Here is an 18,501-nt window from a genome sequence, read left to right on the forward strand (position 1 = left end):
ACAGAAAAACAACAAAAACACGACAAAATATTACAAAAATGAGACACAAAAGAACAATCTAGTATTTTACTTTATGATCCAAACAACTTGTCATGGTCTAGAAATGATTTTAAATTTATAGTTTTAGTAATTTACAATCTGCAGTTAATGTCTTCTCTGTAATTTTTACACTTTGAGGACCGGATTGGACCCTCTATTTGTGTCATATCACCCAGAAGACAATATGAGTTTTCTCTACTTCTAGAAATGATCCTAACGTTTCCATAGATGTAGATCGTCTTGACGGGAGTTAAAATTTAGCCTCAAGGATTCAGTCACAGTGAGCTCCAATCAATATCCACCTTCTGTAGGTCAGAAGGTTCTTCTGAATGTGGAATAAGAGAGCTGGAAGTTACACATCGACACCAAACTTTACCTTCTGTCCTCAGGAGCTGAAGCATCTCATCCTGGAGGCGGCTGATGGCTTCCTGTTCGTGGTGTCGTGTGAGACCGGTCGCATCGTCTACGTGTCCGACTCGCTGACGCCCGTCCTCAACCAGTCCCAGTCTGAGTGGCTCGGATCGTCCCTTTATGACCAGCTCCACCCGGACGACACAGAGAAGCTGACAGAGCAGCTGTCCACGGCGGAGAACAACAACACAGGTAGGAAGACCAGGGACTGTAGGTCAGCTTCATTTAGACAGGAAGACCATAGGTAGGAAGACTGGGGACGACAGGTCAGCTTCATTTAGACAGGAAGTCCATAGGTAGGAAGACTGGGGACGGCAGGTCAGCTTCATTTAGACAGGAAGTCCATAGGTAGGAAGACTGGGGACGGCAGGTCAGCTTCATTTAGACAGGAAGTCCATAGGTAGGAAGACCGGGGACGGCAGGTCAGCTTCATTTAGACAGGAAGTCCATAGGTAGGAAGACTGGGGACGGCAGGTCAGCTTCATTTAGACAGGAAGTCCATAGGTAGGAAGACCGGGGACGGCAGGTCAGCTTCATTTAGACAGGAAGTCCATAGGTAGGAAGACCGGGGACGGCAGGTCAGCTTCATTTAGACAGGAGGTCCACAGGTAGGAAGACCGGGGACGGCAGGTCAGCTTCATTTAGACAGGAAGTCCATAGGTAGGAAGACTGGGGACGGCAGGTCAGCTTCATTTAGACAGGAGGTCCACAGGTAGGAAGACTGGGGACGGCAGGTCAGCTTCATTTAGACAGGAAGTCCACAGGTAGGAAGACTGGGGACGGCATGTCAGCTTCATTTAGACAGGAGGTCCACAGGTAGGAAGACTGGGGACGGCAGGTCAGCTTCATTTAGACAGGAGGTCCACAGGTAGGAAGACTGGGGACGGCAGGTCAGCTTCATTTAGACAGGAAGTCCACAGGTAGGAAGACTGGGGACGGCATGTCAGCTTCATTTAGACAGGAGGTCCACAGGTAGGAAGACTGGGGACGGCAGGTCAGCTTCATTTAGACAGGAGGTCCACAGGTAGGGAGACTGGGGACGGCAGGTCAGCTTCATTTAGACAGGAGGTCCACAGGTAGGGAGACTGGGGACGGCATGTCAGCTTCATTTAGACAGGAGGTCCACAGGTAGGAAGACTGGGGACGGCAGGTCAGCTTCATTTAGACAGGAGGTCCACAGGTAGGAAGACCGGAGACGGCAGGTCAGCTTCATTTAGACAGGAAGTCCACAGGTAGGAAGACTGGGGACGGCAGGTCAGCTTCATTTAGACAGGAAGTCCACAGGTAGGAAGACCGGGGACGGCAGGTCAGCTTCATTTAGACAGGAAGTCCACAGGTAGGAAGACCGGAGACGGCAGGTCAGCTTCATTTAGACAGGAAGTCCACAGGTAGGAAGACCGGAGACGGCAGGTCAGCTTCATTTAGACAGGAAGTCCACAGGTAGGAAGACTGGGGACGGCAGGTCAGCTTCATTTAGACAGGAAGTCCACAGGTAGGAAGACCGGAGACGGCAGGTCAGCTTCATTTAGACAGGAAGTCCACAGGTAGGAAGACTGGGGACGGCAGGTCAGCTTCATTTAGACAGGAGGTCCACAGGTAGGAAGACCGGAGACGGCAGGTCAGCTTCATTTAGACAGGAAGTCCACAGGTAGGAAGACCGGAGACGGCAGGTCAGCTTCATTTAGACAGGAAGTCCACAGGTAGGAAGACCGGAGACGGCAGGTCAGCTTCATTTAGACAGGAGGTCCACAGGTAGGAAGACCGGAGACGGCAGGTCAGCTTCATTTAGACAGGAAGTCCACAGGTAGGAAGACTGGGGACGGCAGGTCAGCTTCATTTAGACAGGAGGTCCACAGGTAGGAAGACCGGAGACGGCAGGTCAGCTTCATTTAGACAGGAAGTCCACAGGTAGGAAGACCGGAGACGGCAGGTCAGCTTCAACGTTTCATCGTTACATCAGAACTGGTTACGTGGAACTACTTGATGAGCAGAGCGGATGAATACGTCGTCATGCAGCGCTATCAGACGGCTTTGTTTCCGTTCTCTGGTTGCTGCATTCACTTACTTTTTGTGATATTATATATATTTATATTTATAGGTCATTGTTCTCCGATTTTACTGGTCTCACTGGAGATCAAACTGGGCTGAGTTTGGGTCCTGGTTTGACAACCCTGATGAGAGAAAACCTGTACAGGAGGTCATAAACTTACATCAGAGTTCAGTTCCTACAGATTGATGGAAGTCGATTTCTCCGTTAGTCTGAACTTCAGTGAAAATGTAAACAAAACCGTCCACCAGGATGTTGATCAGTTCTTCATAAAGTCATGAATACCATCGACATGATTTGGTCGTTACGGTGGTATCCGAATATTAATTATGAGGTCCCAATATTCGGCTTGTCCCTCCATCTCCACCCCAATCACCCCGTCAGATAAAGTCAGACATTTGGCCCAAATATTCTCAACATTGGGCCCGAATATCCGAATACCTCAGCCCCCCGAATGATCCGAATCTTCAGACATTTGTCATTAATTGGGGCCCAGAAACTCCTACTGAGGACCTCCTATATCTGGTTTATGAATAACCCAGAATGTTCTTCTCTAAAGGCCGGGTTCTGGACCTGAAGACGGGAACGGTGAAGAAGGAGAGCCAGCAGTCGTCGGCTAGGATGAGTATGGGAGCCCGTCGGTCGTTCATCTGCAGAATGAGGTGAGTTATTACCTGGTTTATTACCTATACCTATACGACGTGCGGTCCAGGATTAACTATTCTGTGATGGTGTCTGCAGGTGTGGAACGTGTCCGGTGGAACCCATGTCCATGAACAGACTCAACTTTCTACGGAACAGGAACAGGTGGGAAAAACAAACGCTTCTTATTCACGTTTAAACCCTCTGAACTCCAAGCAGTGTTTTTCTGGATGGTTTTTGTTCCGTTTCTTCACTCTGGACTCATTTTAACTGCAGTATGAAGTGCTGCACTGGTATGAAAACAACACGACCACTGAAGTTTTGAATGACAGATTTTACAGAATTTGAAAAATAACTGGAATCTGCATCGTCTCTGACATTTTTCCAAGACTAGAAAGATGGAGGCTGTCCTTGGGATGGATGGTTTGTTTTTGCCTGAAGTGTTTTAGATGAAATGTGATGATTTGATCGTAGTAGTTCAATGAAAAAAAATGACCAGAATTGCACAGTTTATCGGAGCAGAACTCTGAATTGTCACGTGAAAGTTTGTCTCAGCTGAGTCCGTCAGGACTTCATGGTTCTGCTGAGGATGGTAGAATTGTTCCTTTTTTACAAAATCTTTTAGTGCAATTTCTTTATTGTTTGGCAATTTTTAAGTGAGACATCAATGATAGAGTAATTTTGATGAAATAAACACTTTTTGTCTTTTACAGCCACTGAGTAGTAGAAACGGTTTATTGGTAGTGAAGTTTTATTTAAAGATTTTATGAGTAGATGAGTGCAAACAGTTAATTTTTAATGAGCAGCCTGCTTTGAAAAGAATGAACTTTATGAAATATCACAATTTTAAGCTCAGATTTGGTTAATTTTCCTGAAAAAATTAGTTTGAGAACCTCCAAAAAGTTAGTTTGGTTGATTACCTCCTCCAGGAGGTTATGTAATCACTGGAGTTTGTTTGTCTGTCTGTCTGTTAACAGCATAACTCAAAAAGTCATGAACGGATTTTCACCAAATTTTTACAGCATGTCCGGAAGAGCAAAAGTAACAATCGATTAGATTTTGGCGGCCATCTTGCAATTGTACAGAGTCCTTCAAAAACTCCTGGATCCGGACGGTGATCCGGATCACCTCCAAAATCTAATCGATTGTTACTCAAACAGACGGCCTGGCGGAGGTCTGCGCTCTCCGAGTGCTTTTCTAGTTCTTTTTGTTTTTATAGAATCCAGCTTGTGCAGTTTTGACTCTTTTTTTTTTTTAAATTAAACCCTGTAAAACCCACTGTTTCAGAAATATATCGGTGTTTAAAAACATGTTGTTTCTATTTTATATATCTATCTGTTGCAATTTTTTTCTATATTTGGTATTTGTATTTGTCTTTTTTTGTTTTATTTTTTTTGCTCCTTTTCTTTATTATTATCCCCGCCTCCACGAAGTGGAAAAGGGGGATATAGGTTTGGTGTCCGTCCATCCGGCCGTCTGTCCGTCCGTCCGTCCATCCGACGTGAAGGGGACAGCTTTTCTCGGAAACTATTACAGCTAGGATTACGAAATTTAGTGTGTAGCTTCACACCATGGACACCTTGATGAATTTCGAAAATGAGACCTGTGCGATAATATTTAACAGAGTTATGGCCCTTTATCACTATTTTGGATATAGACTCATAGACATCACGTGTGGTGGGGGATCTTGATGACCATGTCGTCTTGTTATTTTTTAGTATATTTATTTTAGTTTGTGCTAATATTTTTTCTATATTTGGTTTATACATGCATATAATTTTTTTGTTTTATTTCTTTTTTTTGCTATTTTTTTCTATATGTTAAAGGAAGTCCTGCCTGAGGAGTGCTGAATAGTTTTGTAGTTTCTGTGCTGAGAGTCAACATGCCTGAAGTGTCCCAGTGGTTTTATTTGTGGATGCTGATGTTTTCTGTGTTCTCCGTTGGTTTCAGGAACGGTTTGGGAACAGCTAAGGAAGGAGAGCCTCAGTACGTGGTGGTCCACTGCACCGGATACATCAAGTCCTGGCCTCCTGCAGGTCTGCTGACATGTCTGTGATTCTACACTCATTTACACACTGCTTCCATCTAAATGTGAGCCTGATTTCCCTCTCAGGAGTTTCTCTAACAGACGATGAAGCAGACAACACTCAGGGGAGTCGCTACTGTCTGGTGGCCATCGGGAGATTACAGGTACGACGGCTGGTTTGGTCTGGAGCTGCTTGGAACGAGGAAACATCACCACTCACTTTATTTTTTACTGATCTTTAATCAAATCCAGACAGTATTCTACTCATGCTTTTCTCCATAGTTTCTGTAACATCAGTCTCATCGTTTTCAGTCTCGTTTTTGTCGTTTTGTGTCTCGTTTTTGTCGTTTTGTGTGTCTTTGTGGTCGTCCTGTAGATGTTTCTGTGGTTTTGTGTGTCTTTGTGGTCGTCCTGTAGATGTTTCTGTGGTTTTGTGTGTCTTTGTGGTCGTCCTGTAGATGTTTCTGTGGTTGTGTGTCTTTGTGGTCGTCCTGTAGATGTTTCTGTGGTTGTGTGTCTTTGTGGTCGTCCTGTAGATGTTTCTGTGGTTTTGTGTGTCTTTGTGGTCATCCTGTAGATGTTTCTGTGGTTTTGTGTGTCTTTGTGGTCGTCCTGTAGATGTTTCTGTGGTTGTGTGTCTTTGTGGTCGTCCTGTAGATGTTTCTGTGGTTTTGTGTGTCTTTGTGGTCGTCCTGTAGATGTTTCTGTGGTTGTGTGTCTTTGTGGTCGTCCTGTAGATGTTTCTGTGGTTGTGTGTCTTTGTGGTCGTCCTGTAGATGTTTCTGTGGTTGTGTGTCTTTGTGGTCGTCCTGTAGATGTTTCTGTGGTTTTGTGTGTCTTTGTGGTCGTCCTGTAGATGTTTCTGTGGTTGTGTGTCTCTGTGGTCGTCCTGTAGATGTTTCTGTGGTTTTGTGTGTCTTTGTGGTCATCCTGTAGATGTTTCTGTGGTTTTGTGTGTCTTTGTGGTCGTCCTGTAGATGTTTCTGTGGTTGTGTGTCTTTGTGGTCGTCCTGTAGATGTTTCTGTGGTTGTGTGTCTTTGTGGTCATCCTGTAGATGTTTCTGTGGTTGTGTGTCTTTGTGGTCGTCCTGTAGATGTTTCTGTGGTTGTGTATCTTTGTGGTCGTCCTGTAGATGTTTCTGTGGTTGTGTGTCTTTGTGGTCATCCTGTAGATGTTTCTGTGGTTGTGTGTCTTTGTGGTCGTCCTGTAGATGTTTCTGTGGTTGTGTATCTTTGTGGTCGTCCTGTAGATGTTTCTGTGGTTGTGTGTCTTTGTGGTCGTCCTGTAGATGTTTCTGTGGTTGTGTGTCTTTGTGGTCGTCCTGTAGATGTTTCTGTGGTTGTGTATCTTTGTGGTCGTCCTGTAGATGTTTCTGTGGTTGTGTGTCTTTGTGGTCATCCTGTAGATGTTTCTGTGGTTGTGTATCTTTGTGGTCGTCCTGTAGATGTTTCTGTGGTTGTGTGTCTTTGTGGTCATCCTGTAGATGTTTCTGTGGTTTTGTGTGTCTTTGTGGTCGTCCTGTAGATGTTTCTGTGGTTGTGTGTCTTTGTGGTCGTCCTGTAGATGTTTCTGTGGTTGTGTGTCTTTGTGGTCGTCCTGTAGATGTTTCTGTGGTTGTGTGTCTTTGTGGTCGTCCTGTAGATGTTTCTGTGGTTGTGTGTCTTTGTGGTCGTCCTGTAGATGTTTCTGTGGTTGTGTGTCTTTGTGGTCGTCCTGTAGATGTTTCTGTGGTTGTGTGTCTTTGTGGTCGTCCTGTAGATGTTTCTGTGGTTGTGTGTCTTTGTGGTCGTCCTGTAGATGTTTCTGTGGTTGTGTGTCTTTGTGGTCGTCCTGTAGATGTTTCTGTGGTTGTGTGTCTTTGTGGTCATCCTGTAGATGTTTCTGTGGTTGTGTGTCTTTGTGGTCGTCCTGTAGATGTTTCTGTGGTTGTGTGTCTTTGTGGTCATCCTGCAGATGTTTCTGTGGTTGTGTGTCTTTGTGGTCATCCTGTAGATGTTTCTGTGGTTTTGTGTGTCTTTGTGGTCGTCCTGTAGATGTTTTCTATCTCCAGATGTTTCTCCTCTGCTCACCAGCTGTAGATGTTTCACCGTGGTGGATGGATCACTGAACAGTGTTTCTTATTTTCCCTCCAGGTCACTTGCTGCCCCGGCGACACAGACCTGAACAGCATCAGTGTTCCCGTGGAGTTCATCTCCCGCCATAACTGCCACGGCGTGTTCACCTTCGTAGACCACCGCTGCATGGCCGCCGTCAGCTACCAGCCACAGGTGAGCTCACCTGGCCAGAAAGCATCCCATAATAGGCCAGGTTCAGGCCTTCTGGACTCATGCAGGTGGTGTTCTCTGCTGCAGGAATTATTGGGGAAGAATATTCTGGAGTTTGCTCATCCTGAAGACCAGGGCTTACTGAGAGACAGCTTCCAGCAGGTGGGACGCTTTGTGAAGACTCACATTTTTTGGTCTCGTTTTGTCATTTTATTTCTATTTTGACTCGATTGTCAGTTTGTCGTGTTTTTTGTTGTTTTCTGTCTCATTTTGTGGATCATTTCTGTTGTTTTCTTCTTGTTTTATGGCGTTCTGTCTCATTTTTGTCATTTTGACTCTAATTCGTGTTTGTGTGTCTTGTTTATGTCACTTTGTCCTATTTTTGCCCTTTTGTGTCATTTTGTTGTTTCCCTTTTGTTGTTTTGTGTGTTATTTGAGTCATTTTTTGTTTCATGTCTTGTTTCTGTCTCTTACTGATGCTTTTTTTAATCTCCATGCCTCCTCTCTGCTCTGCTCCTCATCAGTAGATGTTTCACCATGCTGGATGCGTTCAGAGCAGATTATGTCTGAAACCAGACGATTGTTTGAGCTCCACCAGTTTCCACCGTCGTCCTGTGAACCCTGTTTGTGTTTTCGTGTTCGTAAACCTGCTGCTGTCTGTCCTCAGGTGGTGAAGCTGAAGGGCCAGGTCCTGTCGGTGATGTTCCGGTTCCGCTCCAAGTCCAGGGAGTGGATCTGGATGAGGACCAGCTCCTTCACCTTCCAGAACCCGTTTTCAGAGGAGATCGAGTACATCATCTGCACCAACGTCAACGTGAAGTGAGTCATACCCAGACCTACACGCACCCAGAGCCACGCGCGCCCAGAGCCACGCGCGCCCAGACCTACGCGCGCCCAGACCTACGCGCGCCCAGACCTACGCGCGCCCAGACCTACGCGCGCCCAGAGCCACACGCGCCCAGAGCCACACGCGCCCAGAGCCACACGCGCCCAGACCTACACGCGCCCAGAGCCACACGCGCCCAGAGCCACACGCGCCCAGAGCCACACGCGCCCAGACCTACACGCGCCCAGAGCCACACGCGCCCAGACCTACGCGCGCCCAGACCTACACGCGCCCAGAGCCACACGCGCCCAGAGCCACACGCGCCCAGACCTACACGCGCCCAGAGCCACACGTGCCCAGACCTCCAGAGCCACACGCGCCCAGAGCCACACGCGCCCAGAGCCACACGCGCCCAGACCTACACGCGCCCAGAGCCACACGCGCCCAGAGCCACACGCGCCCAGAGCCACACGCGCCCAGAGCCACACGCGCCCAGAGCCACACGCGCCCAGACCTACACGCGCCCAGAGCCACACGCGCCCAGACCTGCACGCGCCCAGACCTCCAGAGCCACACGCGCCCAGACCTCCAGAGCCACACGCGCCCAGAGCCACACGCGCCCAGAGCCACACGTGCCCAGAGCCACACGCGCCCAGACGCGCCCAGAACCACACGCGCCCAGACGCGCCCAGACCTACACGCGCCCAGACCTACACGCGCCCAGAGCTACACGCGCCCAGAGCTACACGCGCCCAGACCTACACGCGCCCAGACCTACACGCGCCCAGAGCTACACGCGCCCAGAGCTACACGCGCCCAGAGCTACACGCGCCCAGAGCCACACGCGCCCAGAGCCACACGCGCCCAGAGCCACACGCGCCCAGAGCCACACGCGCCCAGACGCCCAGAACCACGCGCCCAGACCACACGCGCCCAGACCTACACGCGCCCAGACCTACCCTACACGCGCCCAGACCTACACGCGCCCAGAGCCACACGCGCCCAGAGCCACACGCGCCCAGAGCCACACGCGCCCAGAGCCACACGCGCCCAGAGCCACACGCGCCCAGAGCCACACGCGCCCAGACCTACACGCGCCCAGACCTCCAGAGCCACACGCGCCCAGACCTCCAGAGCCACACGCGCCCAGAGCCACACGCGCCCAGAGCCACACGCGCCCAGAGCCACACGCGCCCAGACGCGCCCAGACCCACACGTGCCCAGAGCCACACGCGCCCAGAGCCACACGCGCCCAGAGCCACACGCGCCCAGAGCCACACGCGCCCAGACGCGCCCAGACCTACACGCGCCCAGAGCCACACGCGCCCAGAGCCACACGCGCCCAGACCCACACGCGCCCAGACGCGCCCAGAGCCACACGCGCCCAGAGCCACACGCGCCCAGAGCCACACGCGCCCAGAGCCACACGCGCCCAGACCCACACGCGCCCAGACGCGCCCAGACCTACATGCGCCCAGAGCCACACGCGCCCAGAGCCACACGCGCCCAGACGCGCCCAGACCTACACGCGCCCAGAGCCACACGCGCCCAGAGCCACACGCGCCCAGAGCCACACGCGCCCAGACCCACACGTGCCCAGAGCCACACGCGCCCAGACCCACACGCGCCCAGACGCGCCCAGACCCACACGCGCCCAGAACCACACGCGCCCAGACGCGCCCAGACCTACACGCGCCCAGACCTACACGCGCCCAGACCTACACGCTCCCAGACCTACACGCGCCCAGAGCCACACGCGCCCAGACCTACACGCGCCCAGACCTACACGCTCCCAGACCTACACGCTCCCAGACCTACACGCGCCCAGACCTACACGCGCCCAGACCTACACGCGCCCAGACCTACACGCGCCCAGAGCCACACGCGCCCAGAGCCACACGCCCAGACCTACACGCGCCCAGACCTACACGCGCCCACGCCCAGACCTACACGCGCCCAGACCTACACGCGCCCAGACCTACACGCGCCCAGACCTACACGCTCCCAGACCTACACGCTCCCAGACCTACACGCTCCCAGACCTACACGCTCCCAGACCTACACGCACCCAGACCTACACGCACCCAGAGCCACACGCACCCAGAGCTACACATCCAGAACACAATGAAACCACTGAGATGTTGTCAAACGTTGGTCTGTCCAGATTTTTAACCAATGACCCTTCAGTCCCTCTTACCCCCCCACCACCCCATTTTAACCAACCACACCCTTCTCCTCTGATTGTGGGGCAGTAGAAACTCCACCCAGGACCCCCTCACCCCCATCTCCTCCCCAGGGGCTCCGATGCCCCCGTCCCTGGGTCAGGGCAGCCCGGGGCAGATCCCCAGCAGGTGAGACCGGGTGGAACCGACCGTCCTGCCCCTGGAGAACCAGGGGCTTCTTCCTGGGAGGCTGGCAGACTGCAGTCCTTCTGGTTCTGCTTTCCTGCTCTGGGTGCTGCTTTCTTCCTTCTGTTCAGTTTTATTTGGTGGTGTAGCATGTTAGCTTAGCATGTTAGCTTAGCATGTTAGCTGTGTGCAGCCGTGTTTCCATCAGCACATGAGAAAAGAACGTAAACACTGCAAATTTAGATCAAAATAAGTGGATATTTACAGTAATAAAGCAGCCTTTTGTGTTTTTATTTTTGGTTTGCTTGGAAACATGGCTGGTTGTTTACCAAATCTTCCTCCTCTTCTTCTTGGTTACGTTGCCATGGTGACGGTGTTTGGGATCTTCTGGCTCCTGGGTGGAAATGAGGCTATTCTGGGAGGACTTCAAACAAACGCTCCGTCTCTCTTTGTTTGCGTTTCCAGACAGTTGCAGCAGCAGCAGCAACAGGCCGACCTGGGAGGGGGCGGAGCCAGAGAAGAGATGTACGAGCCCGGACCAATCACGCTCTCTCAGGTGAGACCCGGCAGCTGCCAGTCACAGAAAACACGTCACTTTAAGGTGAAAGGTAAAGGCTTTGAGGTTGTTGGAATGTCAGGGCAGACAGAAACTTTACCGTGTTTTTGACCATATTTGTACCATCACCTCAGTCGCCAACTAGAATTAGTTTTAAAAATGCTTTAAAATGTGTGAAAAATTATTCAACAGGAGTCAAAGTTGCCCAAAGTAACTTAAAACCTGTCATAAATGAGTAAAGCAGTTTAAAATGCTTTGAAATTTGCACACGATTGTCCAAAAAGACCCAAACCTGTCCAAATAGACTTGAAACATGTCCTAAATTAGTTTCAATAATGGGCTGAAATGCTTTGAAACGTGTCCAGAATTGGCCAAAATAACTAAAAGCCTGTAATTAACAACTCCAGCTAACTTATTTGGGTTAAAAGTGGTCTAACATTGCCTAAAAAAATGTACGAAAGGACACAGAATTGCCCAAAATGACTGGAATCTTGTCCTGAATGACACAAAAATTGTCTAAAAGGACAAAAACCTGTCCACATAGACTTGACACTTGTCCTAAATTAGTTTAAAAAATGAGCTGGAATGCTTTAAAATGTGTCCAAAATTGTTTAGCACGGCTCAGAATTGGCCTAAAGTAACTTGAAACCTGTCATAAATGAGTGAAAGCAGTTTAAAAAGATTTGAAACTTACACAGAAAGACACAAAATGACGTCAAACCTGTTCAAGTAGACCTAAAGCTTGTCCTAAATGAGTTAAATGTGGAACAGGAGCTGAAGCGCAGATTGACCCAGTTTCTTTCAGGGTTTTTTTAAGGAAGCAGTGACAGGATGTTGGTGTTTTCTCTCTAGTAAAACATCCGGACTTTGGGACAAATCCATTCTTATACTTTGGGAAAAAATCTGTCGTTTTCTGACACCGTCTCTTGTGATTCGTAGCTGAATTTTCCTGCAAACTTCATTTTTGAACTCGCTGATTTAGTTTGTGACGTTAGAATATTTACTGTTCTATGTTGCTATGCAGAGATGAGAACGTTTAAATGTGGATTTTTTGTATGTTTTCAGTGTCGTAGAAGATTGAATGGTTTTGACACAGAAAACATAACGATGTGAGTCAAAAGCATCATACAGGAGGTCCTCGGGTTACGGCGTTTTGTCGTTACATCGGCGCTGATTCAGTGGAACTAGTTGGCGAGCAGAGCGGATGAATACGTAGTCACGCAGCCAGAGCAGTGCTACCAACTCCTCAGTAGGAAAGTAGCTATTGGCTGTTCTAAAAGTGGCTGGATGACATCATCTTCTAATTTACATAATTGACCATTTGCATGTAGTTTTAATGTAGGAGAGAGGAATAACGTGGGAGAGACTAAAAGTTAGTAAGAAGTCTGGAGAGGAGACATGGAGATGTTCATGTTGAAAGGGATTTAAAGTTTGTCTAAAACTACACACACTTTTCTAAAATGATTGAAAAAAGTGTCCAAAATGACTGAATTTTCCAAAAATGGCATAAATGTGCCCAAACGTGATTGAAAAATGACCCAAACGACATAAAATGTGTTCAGAAGTCACATAAAGTTCTCCAGAAACGACCATGATGAGCAGAGAGGAAACATGGAAATGTCCATGAATGAATGACTCAGATTTTGTCTAAAAATGACAAAAACATGTTCTAAACTTTAAAAAAATTAATTTAACATGTCTCATTTTGTGCAAAATGTCATAAACTTACCCAGACTTATTGGAAATTAGTCAAAAATGTTCAGATTCAAAGTGATTAAAATTAGTTCTCAAATGACACAAAGTTACCCAAAACTATTTAAAAATGATGTCTTCAAATGGATTCTGAAAGTTTTTACATACAAATGATCCAAGGAACAACTGATTAAACTGTGGGGGTGTTTCTGAGCCGCCTGCTACGTATTTAGGTCACGTGATCCGGTATCTGTACGTAACGTACACATGCAGAACACACGCCTGTACTCAGAACAGGTCATTTAGTTTGTGGGTTCATCTATGTTAAATGTAGCTGTGATTTGTGATCATCCATAACTAATAAACTAATGCTGCATTCCTGCCATACGGGGAATGAGCAGCCTTGGAGGAGGACTGAGCTCTGAGGCATTTTCTTGTACAAGATGTTTCGAAAATGATCCAAAATGACTGAAAATTTGCAGAATGACATTAATTTGTCCAAGATTCTGTAAAAATCATCCAAAATAACTTGAAAATGATCCAAAATTGCAGAAAATTTGACAAGAATAACAAAAAAATTGTCAGAAATGACAAAAATCTTCCCAAAATGACTCAGATTTACCAAAATGACTTAAATCTGTCAGGAAAAAATGAGAACTATTAAAAACTACTGAAACCTCAATGGACACATTCTATGATTTCTGATCATCAGTAACTGATAGATAAATGCTGCATTCCTGACAGATGGAGGAATGAGCAGCCTTGGAGGAGGACTGCTCTCTGAGGGCTATTCTATTCAATTCAATTCAGTTTTATTTATATAGCGTCAATTACAGTCAAATCGTCTCAAGACGCTTTACAGAACCCATATGCCTGACCCCAGAGCAGCCCAAAGGAGACAGTGGCAGGAAAACACCCTTTTAACAGGGAAGAAACCTCGAGCAGAACCCGGCTCTATATAGGGGGGACCCATCTGCCTGCTGGCCGGGGGGGTTGAGAGGGACAGAGGAGGGCAAGGGGGAGGGATGGGAGAAGAGGGAGGGGTGGGAAAGCAAGGAAAACACACACACATTTGAATACATGTATGACAGGATATGTGACACAGACAAAGTATAACAGGGTTTCCGCGGGGTTTTAAAAAGTATTAAAAAGTGATAAATCAAAAACGCAAAATTTAATGGCCTTAAAAGGTTTTAAATTTGGGCAAACGGTATTATTTTTTAAAAACGAGGTATTATTTTTTTCTTTTAGACAATGAGCTGTTTCATTTTGATCAAAAAATAAACATAAATAAAATAAAACATATCTTGCTTGCAAAATTTTATACCGGAACGTTCGTCAGTCGCTCACGTCGACGTCATAGCAATGCATTCATTGGTCGTTAGAGAGCTGAAATCCTCCGCGTGCGCCCTGAGTACATAGCTGACTTAGCTGCTGCAATGCTAACTTGACCTCTCCCTGGATGATGCCACTTCGACTTCCGAGAGCGACCGCGGCCTGCGGGATCGCGGATTAGCGCTCATCTGTCCGCAGATTGCTCTCGCACAACCTATACGTGGATCCAAACTTTAAGCCGTATCACTGCTGAAGTCTAATCATTTGGTCATTGTGTCATTTCTGACCGACCCTGAAAACTTCATTTAAATCCCCGAGTCGGTTTTGAATGATGTGAGTAACAAGGAAATGATTCACACACGCTGATCGTCACATAACTCCGCCGTGGCTCTCAGCGGCGAGACCGAGACGCCCCGTCTGCCCCAGTTGTCCGACCACGGAGCGCGTTGCCTGTGGTAGCGTCCCGCTCAGGCGGTGGTCGACCCTCCGGATGACATGGACATTTCTCTCCACTCTTTGGTGGAATAATTAATCTAATTTACCTCATTCTTTCAGTGCTCTAATGGATCTGGATGCAACAGTTTCCATCATGGTGATTTGTCTGGTCTGTTGTCCACTCATTTCAGCCGTTTTAATATGTTTTGTGAGTGTGTATCAATCGATGATTTCTTTTTCTTTTTTTGTATTCCACCACAATATTGCACAGTTTAGCTCCGCTTTGGTGAAGAACATCAGTGAATTAATTGTTTATCACGGTCTTCAGCAGTAATTTTTGTTGGTAAATGACAGACATTAGTATCGCACATGTCTGCATCTTCAAACCATAAACAGGAAGTGAATTCAGTGGCATACGTGCATTACGTTTGCGCTGGGAGCTGCTATGATTGGTGGAACTCAAAATTGCGGGAAAGTTGCGGTGATTGGACAAAATTGCAATGGCTGAACTAATCACAAAATCAAATTCTCTGAGGAGAAGATACAAAGAGAAGAAGGAGGAATTGGTGCAAATGGACCAAACTAACGAGGACAAGGCTGTGCAGCTGATGCACTTGCCGCAAGATTTTGATTTTGTGTCTCTCTCTCTATTTTATAAAAGGTTAAGGCACTTGGCACAAGATTTTTTTATTTTGTCATCCTGCTCTCTTTTTGATTAAGTGTTTTGTGAAAATTTGCGTGCAGATTTGTTGGTCATTTAAACCTAGTTGGTTGTTCAATCCTTGTCTCAGTTTGTTTTTACTGGTTTGTGTGGTTGTTAAACATGTTCTTAATGGGCTAGTGGAGTCTTCCATGGGGACAGGAAATAAATGTGCAATATTTTGTCTAAATCTCTTCTTTTATAGTATTAGTAGCTGTTGCCTAATGGTTGGGAGTCAACCTTGAAAAGGTTGTACGTAAGTTTAAATTCAATACCATTCCATTGCTTAAGCGCCTCTGAAGCAAGGCACCCCACCTGACATTGCACCAGTTACTGTAACTAATACCCTGTAGCTAAATAACTAGGTCTCCTTGGATAGTGGTAAGTATGATGTAAGTGTTGTATGCCAAAATCTGCGTGCATAATCAAAAAAGGTTTCTGATTAATACTTGCAACTCGGTGTCTTGATGGTTGTAAAAAAAATCTGAAGGTAGTAAAAAAGGTATTAAATGGTAGTAAATTTAACTTCAAGATTGGTGTATAAACCCTGTATAAGCTAACATTGAAAACTGACTCATAGTTTACTCTGATGATGTACGGCTCTGACATTAAACATACTCCATATATAACTAGCAGTAACATTCAAACAGTATGTAAGTTAGCATAACAGTATAGTGAATGCGATGCAGAGTTGACTGGTGGAAAAGGGGAGTTGGAAGCAGAGGGCTGGAGGAAGGTCAGCAGCAGCATCCCACAGTGTTTGGTTCTAATCTCTGACCGTCTGTTGTGGTGGTCTTCAGATGCCGGTTCAGCCAGTGACAGCAGCCGGACCGGACCTCAGCAAAAGCATGGAGAAACCAGACCTGTACCCGTCCCTGTTCCAAGGCCCGGACCAGACCAAAAACATGCCCTCCACCTCCACTCCATCCACCCAGATCTACACCAACAACTTCACGGCCGGCCGCTCCAGCGACACCTACAGGTAGGAATGAGCAGGTCCTGAGCTTCATCTGTCAGCGTGAGGTTCTTCTTTACATTTCAGTAGATTTCCTGGAGCTGCTGCAGAACCTTTATTTTGGTTGTTAACTGCAGATGAACGAGCATCTTTAACCCTCCTGTTGTCCTCATTTACAGGCATCAAAAATCCAAAAATTCAGCAAAAAAATTCCCCAAATTTCTGAAAATTTGCAAAACATTCAAGAAGAAAATTCCAATAATTCCTTGAAAGTGTCCCTCAGAAGTTTTATTTTAAAAAAATCCCCCAAATTTGGCAAGAAAATTCTTGTAAATGTTTTCAAAAATGAGTAAAAATCTTCAAAAAAATCCTAAAAATATCTAAAGTGATTCCATATATATCAGTAAAACTTCTGATATTTTCTTTAAGAACATTCAGAAAAGAATCAACCAAAATCCAGAGAAATTCACTGGATTTTGGTTGTTTTTTATGTGAATGTTCTTTTTTTCCACCAAAGATTTCCCAAAAATGTTGAAAATGTGGACATCGGAAGTTTCACTGTGAAAATCTGTTTTTATTCCACATTTTAAACTTTAGAACGGGTCAGTTTGACCCTCAGGACGACACGAGGGTTAAATCATTGGTTCATCTTCAGCATCCTCAGGGTTCTGCTAGTTAGTCAGTCTAAAGGTGGATTCCTTTTAACCTGCTGGATCACAGGAGTCAAACTCAGGTTCCTCATGCAGTCCAGTCTGATCTCCAGTGGACCGGACCAGTAAAACCACAGCATGATAATAACCACAACTCCACATGGTTCCTTTGTTTCAGAGCAAAAAAGTAAAGTGTCTTGAGAGAATCTGAACTGTAATTGGAGCTACATAAATAAAATTGAATTGAAAAGTCCATTCTGAAAATGTTCACATTTAAGGAATTATCTTTTTACTAAACATCATGAACATCCTGGAATTTCTGAAGAAAAATTACTTCAGTTTCATCAGCATTCATCCTCAGTTTATCATTTCCACATTACAACTTCCAGATCACAGAGTGTCTACAAAGGAACACAAAATGACCAAAACATGGACAAAACAACACAAAAACTCAAAATGACAAATGATGCTCAAAACAACGATCAAAGCAAAACACAAACTGACAAAAAATAAGAGAAAATGACAAAAACATGAGACCATTGTTGCAAAAGAACACAAAAAAATGAGACAAATTACAAAGCGACAAAGAAATGGACAAAAACAACAAAAATAAAGATAAACAAACAAAAACAGGACAAAGTAGAAAAGCCCTCAGTAGATGGCAGAACCACGCCCATGCATGCAATATGCCAGAAATGTGCCAAGTGACCCCTGTGATTTGACCTTGATCTGCTGACCTGTAACTCCACAACTGAGCAGGAGACCTTAGACCGATCTTCAGTGCCAAGTTTGATTATCCTGACTTCAGCACTTGTAGAGATATCTGACCGGACATACACACACTTACCCAGCCAGCCAGATACCAAAGTGAATGCAGTAACCCCGCTGACGTACGTCAGGCGTGGTTAACTATTATAAAAATGAGACACAAAATGACAAAAAATTAGACAAACAGCACGAAACAAAAGAAAGATAAAAAAAATTTAAAGTTACACAGCAACAAGAAAATGGACAAAAAAAAGAAGCAAACAACAAAAAAAGACAAACAACACAAGTGAGACAAACCACACATTTTGCTGCTGAAGTGGATTCTTGCTGCTCTGTAGATGCAGGACGTCCTTCCATGTTTACTTCCCTCCACATGGAGGTTGTTTTGCCCCAGTACGGGGTATTAAACAGAGCTGTGACTCTCCACAGGCCGGTCAGTATGACTCCACAGATGGCTCAATCAGCCCACTCAGCAGGACAGATGTTGGCCCAGATGTCTCGTCAGAACGGGGCTCCACAGTCGGTTCCCCCCTCCAGCACCAGCAGCCCCCTGCATGGAGGCCCGGCGGGAGGATGGCCTGGTGCCGGCGCTGGAGCCAGACCTCAGTTTAATAACCAGGTAGACCCGTACAGCACGATTCATTCTGTCTGAGTCTCTGTTCATCCACAAATCACACTTTCATGTTTCACTTACAGTCGTGAGTTTATATCTGCTTTTACAAAGAGACCATCCAAGACGGTCCTGAACCGGTCTGAAAACCAGGACCAAAATCAAACCTAAATACCTCTAAAAAAAAAAAAAACTA

At 46.5% G+C, this 18,501-nt stretch overlaps 1 protein-coding gene and 1 long non-coding RNA gene across 21 annotated transcripts in view; one reads left to right on the top strand and one right to left on the bottom strand.

Annotated features, from left to right (window-relative positions):
• Positions 1-18,501, top strand: part of LOC110967973 (aryl hydrocarbon receptor nuclear translocator-like) — a 32,626-nt gene that overhangs the window by 9,051 nt on the left and 5,074 nt on the right. For all 17 annotated transcript variants that reach the window (XR_007945381.1, XR_007945384.1, XR_007945387.1 and 14 more), the window contains 11 exons: positions 429-642; positions 3,057-3,159; positions 3,239-3,304; positions 5,090-5,175; positions 5,253-5,329; positions 7,299-7,433; positions 7,518-7,592; positions 8,098-8,249; positions 11,070-11,160; positions 16,123-16,304; positions 18,125-18,314. Coding sequence is in view for 6 of the 17 variants with exons in the window: in XM_051956529.1 (XP_051812489.1) it covers positions 429-642; positions 3,057-3,159; positions 3,239-3,304; positions 5,090-5,175; positions 5,253-5,329; positions 7,299-7,433; positions 7,518-7,592; positions 8,098-8,249; positions 11,070-11,160; positions 16,123-16,304; positions 18,125-18,314 (1,371 nt within the window). In the remaining 11 variants the exon portion in view is untranslated. The remainder of the gene's footprint in view (positions 1-428; positions 643-3,056; positions 3,160-3,238; positions 3,305-5,089; positions 5,176-5,252; positions 5,330-7,298; positions 7,434-7,517; positions 7,593-8,097; positions 8,250-11,069; positions 11,161-16,122; positions 16,305-18,124; positions 18,315-18,501) is intronic.
• On the bottom strand, positions 8,259-10,390 carry LOC127536392 (uncharacterized). 4 transcript variants are annotated; one of them, XR_007945392.1, is made up of 4 exons: positions 10,203-10,390; positions 10,071-10,118; positions 9,361-10,038; positions 8,259-8,842 (listed from the first exon to the last, which is right to left on the bottom strand). It is a non-coding gene; the product is annotated as an uncharacterized LOC127536392 (long non-coding RNA). The 4 variants fall into 4 exon arrangements; XR_007945391.1 differs by lacking the exon at positions 10,071-10,118; XR_007945390.1 differs by having other exon boundaries at positions 9,361-10,102.

This window comes from Acanthochromis polyacanthus, chromosome 12, assembly GCF_021347895.1.
Source record: "Acanthochromis polyacanthus isolate Apoly-LR-REF ecotype Palm Island chromosome 12, KAUST_Apoly_ChrSc, whole genome shotgun sequence".
In the NCBI taxonomy this organism is placed as follows: Eukaryota; Metazoa; Chordata; class Actinopteri; family Pomacentridae; genus Acanthochromis; species Acanthochromis polyacanthus.